General features: G+C 45.2%; 1 protein-coding gene across 1 annotated transcript in view; it reads right to left on the bottom strand.

Annotated features, from left to right (window-relative positions):
- Window positions 1-6,648: 6,648 nt before the first annotated feature.
- LOC124804826 (nose resistant to fluoxetine protein 6-like) overlaps window positions 6,649-7,879 on the bottom strand; it is a 364,094-nt gene continuing 362,863 nt past the window's right edge. The window contains exons 14-15 of the mRNA XM_047265170.1: window positions 7,047-7,152; window positions 6,649-6,919 (exon numbers count right to left, since the gene is read on the bottom strand). Of these exons, the coding sequence (XP_047121126.1) occupies window positions 6,876-6,919; window positions 7,047-7,152 (150 nt within the window). The 3' untranslated portion in view covers window positions 6,649-6,875. The remainder of the gene's footprint in view (window positions 6,920-7,046; window positions 7,153-7,879) is intronic.

Here is a 7,879-nt window from a genome sequence, read left to right as displayed (position 1 = left end):
TACTTTCAGCATCACATGCTGAGATTGCGGACACCAATCACATCCCAATACTCCAGGTGCCCCGCCTCCCATCTGTGTCAGCTATGGAGAGCACCATTCGCCTTGCTCATCTGACTGCAGAATTCTCCAGAAAGAAATGAAAATCATGGAGTGCAAGACCTAGGACAGACTGACCTACACTGAGGCTAAGAGAAAATTTGAACGCCTGCATCCTGTGCAAATGACATCGTCTTACGCCACCGCTACAACAGTTCTGGAACCATCAGCTCTGCCAACCTAGGTCGCCTCTCAGAGCTGGAAGACTACACCTGCCCCCTTGATGGTGGGGGGCATTTCTGTCCCTGTTGCTCCTGCACCACCTACTTTGGGAGCAACACTCCCCCCCCCCCCCCCCCCCCCCCCAACCATCGGGGATGTCCATCTCCACTTCTAAGCCGGAGAAGCGTAAGTCTTCTTTGGCTTCTCTTGTTAGGAAGGGGTCCCTTGGGTCACTCCCCTCCCAGGTTTCTGCTAATGGGGAAGATGACACCCGCCAGCGGCTGAAGAGCCCAAAAGCAGCTGGTTGTAGGGCTTCATGCTCATCCTCAGTCCCAGAGATTGAGCCAGTGAAGTCGTCCCAGCCAGGGAAATCCAAGGAGCAGTGAGAGAAATCCAAAAAGAAAACCCCTAAGACCAAGGAAATTGTGGTGGCACCCACACCACCACTACCTACAAGCTCTGCGCCTGAGGCTGGGGTGGAGATTTTGGCATCCGCTGAGGACTTAGAGATCTTGCCAGACCCTCAGACACAATGGACATAGACTGCTCAGGCAATAACTGATGACAGCAGGTGACTCTGAGGCGTAAACTGCCTCATTGAATGTTCCATTCCTTCCCAGTATCATGATGTCATCCTCCAGTGCAATTGTAGCATTTTTTTCCAACGCCTGGCTGAGCTACGGCAACTGTTAAGCTTTACACGTGCTATCTGCATTGCCCTCCAGGAAACCTGGTTCCCAGGAATGCGGACCCCTCCCCTCCGTGGCTATAAAGGATATTACAGGAACCGTAGCGACTATAATCGAGTGTCAGGTGGAGTTTGCGTTTATGTCCTAAACTCGGTCTGTAGTGAACAAGTGCCCCTTCAAACCCCTCTTGGAGCTGTGGCTGTCAGAATGAGGACGATGCAGGAAATAACTGTCTGCAGTGTATATCTTCCTCCAGATGGTGCAGTACCCCTGAATGTATTAGCTGCACTGATTGATCAACTCCCTAAACCTTTCCTACTTTTGGGAGTTTTTAACGCCCATAACCCCTTATGGGGTGACACTGTGCTTACTGGCCGAGGCAAAAATGTTGAAACTTTACTGCCTCAGTTCGACCTCTGCCTTCTAAATACTGGGGCTGCCACACATTCATTGTGGCTTGAGGTAGTTACTCGGCCATTGATTTATCAATTTGCAGCCCAGGACTTCTCCCATATATCCACTGGAGAGCACGTGACAACCTGTGTGGTAGTGACCACTTCCCCATCTTCCTGTCACTGCCCCAGCGTCAGGCGCATGGACGCCTGCCCAGATTGGCTTTGAACAAGGCGGACTGGGGAACTTTCACCTCTGCTGTCACCGCTGCATCTCCCTCTCACGGTAACATCAATGTGATGACTGAGCTGGTGACTAGCACAATTGTTTCTGCGGCAGAAAACACGATCCCTTGCTCTTCAGGGTGCCTGAGGTGTAAAGCATTCCCTTGGTGGTCGCTGGAAGTCGCTGAAGCAATTAAGAAGCATCAGCGAGCTCTACAGTGGCATAAGCGGCACTCTTCTCTGTAGCACCTCATAGCCTTTAAATGGCTCTGTGCCCGTGTTCGCTACTTTATCAAACAACAGAACAAGGAGTGTTGGGAGAGATACGTCTCCACCTTTGGGTGCCACACATCACCTGCCCAAGTCTGGGCAAAGATCAAACATCTTTTCGGGTACCAGGCCCCAACAGCTGTCCCCGGTGTTACCGTAAATGGCGAGTTATGTACTGACGCAAACGCAATTGCCGAGCACTTTGCTCGAGCTTCTGCATTGGAGAATTACCCCCCAGCCTTTCACACAATGAAACAGCAGCTGGAAGGGAACGTCCTCTCATTCACTACACGTTGCAGTGAAACCTATAATGCCCCATTTACAGAGTGGGAGCTCCTCAGTGCCCTTGCACATTGCCCTGACACAGCTCCTGGGCCTGATTGCATCCACAGCCAGATGATTAAACATCTCTCATGTGACTACAAGCGACATCTTCTCATCATCTTCAACTGGCTCGTGCGATGATGCTCTTCCATCGCAATGGCGGGAGAGCACTATCATTCCGGTGCTCAAACCTGGTGAAAACCCGCTTGATATGGATAACTGTTGGCCCATCAACCTCACCAATATTATTTGTAAGCTGCTGGAACGTATGGTATGTCGGCAGTTGGGTTGGGTCCTGGAGTCATGTGGCTTGCTGGCTCCATGTCAGTGTGGCTTCTCCCAGGGTCACTCTACCACTGATAATCTTGTGTCCATTGAATCTGCCATCCGAACAGCCTTTTCCAGACGGCAACACCTGATTGCCCTCTGTTTTGGCTTACGTAAAGCATAAGACACGACTTGGTGACATCATATCCTTGGCGCATTGTATGAGTGGGGTCTCGGGGGCCCGCTCCCAATTTTTATCCAAAACTTCCTGTCGCTTCGTACTTTCCATGTCCGAGTTGGTGACTCCCATAGTTCCATTCATATCCAGGAGAATGGAGTCCTGCAGGGCCCTGTATCGAGTGTCTCTCTATTTTTAGTGGCCATTAACGATCTAGCAGCAGCTGTCGGGCCCTGCATCTCACCTTCTCTGTATGCAGGCGACTTCTGCATTTTGTGCTGCTGCTCCGGTACTGTTGTTGCTGAGTGGCACCTCTATGGAGCCATCCACAAGGCACAGTCATGGGCTCTAGCCCACGGCTTCCAGTTTTCAGCCGCAAAGTTGTGTGTCATGCACTTCCGTCGGCATCGTACCGTTCATCCAGAACCCGCGCTTTACCTTAATAATAATGCACTCATTGTAGTGGAGATCTATCAATTCCTAGGACTGGTTTTCGACACTTGATTGACTTGGCTCCCTCATCTTCGTCAGCTTAAGCAGAAGTGCTTCCAGCACCTCAATGTCCTCCGTTGCCTGAGCAACACCAATTGGGGTGCAGATCGCTCTACACTGCTGCAGCTCTACAGAGCCCTTGTCCAATCCCGAATTGACCATGAGAGAGTGGTTTATGGTTTGGCAGCGCCTTCTGCATTGCATTTACTCAACCCTGTGCACCACTGTGGAGTTCAATTAGTGACAGGAGCTTTTGGGACGAGTCCAGTGACCAGTGTACTGGTGGAGGCTGGAGTCCTTCCACTGTAGATCGGAAGTGCGCAACTGCTCGCCAGTTACGCAGCACACATTCATAGTTCCCCTGAGCATCCAAATTACTGTCTCCTTTTCCTGCCTGCGGCAGTCCATCTCACGCATTGGAGGCCCAGATCGGGGCTAACGTTTGCGGTTCGCGTGTGGTCCCCTCTCTCTGAACTGGAATCCTTCCCTTTACCACCTCTACTTGCGGTCTGTTCACGTACGCCTCCGCGGTGTTTGCCTCTGCCGCAGCTTCGTCTGGACCTTTTGCATGGCCCTGAGGACTCCATTAACCCCGCTGCTCTCCGCTGTCACTTCCTCTCGACTCTTGACGTGTTCTGGGGTTCTGAAGTGGTTTACACTGACAGCTCAATGGCTGATGGTCACATAGGCTTCGCATATGTTCATGGAGGACATATTGAGCAGCACTCCTTGCCAGCTGGCTGCAGTGTTTTCAATGCAGAGCTGGCGGCCATGTCTCGTACTCTTGAGTACATCCGCTCATGCCCTGGCGAGTCATTTCTCCTGTGTACTGACTCATTGAGCAGCCTACAAGCTATCGACCAGTGCTACCCTCGCCAACCTCTGGTAGTGTCCATCTATGGCCTGGAAAAGTCCTGCCATTCCATGGTGTTTGTGTGGACCTCAGGACACGTCGGAATCCCTGGCAACGAATTTGCTGACAGGCTGGCCAAACAGACAACGTGGAAACCAGTTCTGGAGATAGGCATCTCTGAAGCAGACCTGCGTTCTGTCTTACACTGCAGTGTTTTCCGGCTTTGGGAGACGGAATGGCATAACAGCACATACAACAAACTGCGTGTCATTAAGGAGACTATGAATGTATGGAAGTCTTCCATGCAGGCCTCTCGTAGGGAATCAGTTGTCCTCTGCCGGCTCCGCATTGGCCATACGTGGCTAACGCATGGTTACCTACCCCGTTGCAAGGACCCACCTCAGTGTTGCTGTGGCTCCCAAATGACAGTCTTTTGAAATTAGTTGTAACAGTAATTCTGACTTACATATCTCATAAACAGTGTGTATTATCTCTGATTATTACGGTTTGGTAATTTAAACTGTGTAGCTAGCCCCCAACATTTCGATCAGGGTATGTGGTTACTTAATGTTCATGACACTATGCATGCAGAGCTTTCTGCATAGGCCTCGCTATAGATAGCACTTAGTTGGCGCCAGCAACAGTAATTTTTTTCTCCCCAAGTAAAGTATGACAATATTCAAAACTGTTTCTCTTTTAATGTTAAAAACAAGGCATTTTTTGTAAGTATTTTAATTATTTTTTACTATAAATTATTTTAATAACTACTACAGTTTTCATTGAGATTTTTGCTGGGTGCTTTCTTTAGGTTGGGGATGGCCTTAGCTCCCAATACATTTTATCAAGGCACTCGCATATTCGTGAACCAGAAGTTTTAAATACTTGTTAGGAATGGCTTTAGCTGGTTCAAATAGAACCTTAATCTTTTGACAGTAAATAGACCCAGACCTTATCGCTTTTATTGCCCATTCTTGGCATGACTAAATTTCTGATCAGTTCTTTTATTCCTTTGTATACATTGAAGCACCTGAAGATGCAAATTTAATTTGCAAAACTGGTCATGTCCTCCAACGAAGAGTTCTAACAGTCACACTGGTCTTGTTTCTTCAGATCATGGAACATTTTGGCTGTGGTTGCTCCACGTATAAAGTAGTGTGTTCATCAATTGGAACCACAAGTGTACACAGTAGTCATCACTTCTAGCTGAGTTAATTCACCAGAGACTAATTGCAAAGGGATTAATGATTTCATAATAAATTAATGGCTGCTCCAGTATTTTTAATTGCAAACTGTTGACTTGAATGAAATTCCTCATTTACATTTCCCACTCAGTTATCCATTACAAAACCAATTAGGTTTGAAAAGATTGATTATCTTTTCTTTTAACAATGTTTACTAACACATATATTTTAATTCAAACAATGTAATAAATCATTGCAATTATTACGAATGTACTTGTTTGACTCCATACATCTTACCTCTTCCATGTCTAGATGAAAGAGAGCTAATTACAGAAGTCTGCTGTTGTAAAACACATTTTACAGATACATCTATACAGGGATTTATAATTAATTAATTGTTGATTTTGCTATGTTTCTCTGATAGTTTATGGTCTGTGTGAAAAGCCCGACATTTGATGTAAGAAGAACATACTGGTAGGATTCTTGCAGTGCCACTAGGATGCACTAGTGTCTGTACACACGTTCGCAGGCATGAAGAATCAGTGCGGTCTGAGGTGCCTTGTCGTGGTCCATATGGCTTCCCCCATCGGAGGTTCAAGTCCTCCCTTGGGCATGGGTGTGTATGTTGTCCATAGCGTAAGTTAGTTTAAGTTAGATTCAGTAGTGTGCAGGATTAGGGACCGATGACCTCTGCAGTTTGGTCCCATAAGACCTTACCACAAATTTACAAATTTCAGGCATAAAAGGAAGAAAATACGGCTTCAGTATTAGCTCTTGTTAGCTTATTCCTACTTTTGAAGGTAAATCTTGGATGTGCACATTTCTGACAATCAAGCAGCACAATTTCAATGATCAATAAGAAGCGGAAGAAAAACAGACATGGCAGAAGAAATGAAAGGAAGTTCACTATTGACTGAGTGACTGTAACCTTACCCCCACCCCCTACACATGCGCACTTTCATATAGTTCATCTGCAGTTGCCTCTCAGTCCCTAGTGTTGCTACCTATGGATTATGGGATTCTGGGTTCGAATCCCGGCTGGGTTGGGGATTTTATCTGTCCAGAGAATGGGTGTTAGTGTTGTCCTCATCGTTCCATCATCATTCATGAAAGTGACTGGATTGGACTGTGTACAGACCGTGAATTTGAATGGGTGCTGATGACCATGCAATTGAGTGCCCCACAAGCCAATCACCACCACCACCACCACCTGCCAATCCTTTTTCCAATCTTCAGAAATTTTAAACAGAAAGCAAAATTCATTATTATTTTATTAGGGTAAAAAGGGAGAAAGGGGGGGGGGGGTGCTGTATGAGATTGCTGCAGCTTTTTGATTATCGACACTTTTCTGTGGAAGGAAGAATGAAGGTAGGAAAGTCTCATTGAGTGGAAGCTTGTATGCTGCTCATTTTGGATGCAGATTCAAATGTCTTCTTTTTTTGGTGTGATCACAACAGTCATTGTTACATGTCACATCTGACACCATTTTCACTTAGGAAAAAAAGTTGGCACTGTCCCATGGAGTTTTGGCAGTATCGTCAGTAGACACTGTCATTTATTTTATAAAAATGTGATTTAACTTACATACAAATGCTTCACATAAAAAAGTAAGGGAATACAGTCATATTCTCTCTCTCTCTCTCTCTCTCTCTCTCTCTAAAACAGTTCATCACAGGGAATTTGTACAGTCAAATCATGAACATTAATATGCAAGACATGAACTTAAATGCAGCTATGATGTATTCATCAGGAACATTTTTCCTTTGTTTGTTCTTTTTCTGTCCTCTGGCCTGCAACAGAAAGATTTTTTTTTTTTTTTTACAATACTACATCAAACAACATCAGAATTTGAAGTACTCTTTATAGTATCAAAGTATAACTGAGATGATGGACAATACTTGCATAATTTGTACTTACCGCCTCTCATAAGAATATTTTTCACGTGATGCATAGGTAAATCAAATAGTAGAGTGAAAATCACAGATAAGATGATGACTACAACCAGTCCCTGAAGGGGGAAGAACTGGAACAAATATAAATAATATACCATGAAATATGAAGACAATGCCTTTGTACTTTATAACAAATGTGCAGAATGAAGGAATCTCTCAATATATTTACAATGAGAACCAAAATCTAAATCTTACTACATCTACATCTGTACTCTGCACACCACTGTGAATGGCAGAGGGTAAGTCCCATTGTACTAGTTACTTAGGTTCTTCAGATTCTGTTCATGTATTGAGCAAGCAAGAATGTTTGTTTAAATGCCTAATGTGTGTGTGTATTGTAGTTCATATACTCTTGTTCTCATCATCCCTATGTGAGTGATAAATAGATTCCTAGAATCAACATTTAAAGCCAGCTCTTGAAACTTTGTAAATAGGCTTTCTCAGGGTGGTTTATATCTTATCTTCAAAAGTATGCCAGTTTCAGTTTCTTCCACATCTTTGTGATACCCTCTCAGGGGTCAAACATTCGTGCTGCTCTTCTCTGTAAATGTTCAATATCTCCTGTTAGAACTATGTGGTAGGGTCCCATAGTGGGTTGCACAAATGATTTGTAAGCAATCTCTTTTGCAGACTGATTGCATTTTCCCAGTAGGCTACCAATGAATCGAAGTCTACCACCTGTTTTACTCATGACTGAGCCTATGTGATCATTCCATTTCATATTCCCACATATGTTCCACCCAGGTATTTGTGTGAGTTAATCATTTCAAACTGTCTCTTATTGATATTATGTATACT

The sequence above is a fragment of the Schistocerca piceifrons genome, chromosome 7 (genome assembly GCF_021461385.2).
Source record: "Schistocerca piceifrons isolate TAMUIC-IGC-003096 chromosome 7, iqSchPice1.1, whole genome shotgun sequence".
NCBI lineage: Eukaryota > Metazoa > Arthropoda > Insecta > Orthoptera > Acrididae > Schistocerca > Schistocerca piceifrons.
The sequence above is the reverse complement of the archived record's forward strand: the minus strand, read 5'-3'. Positions and strand labels throughout refer to the sequence as shown.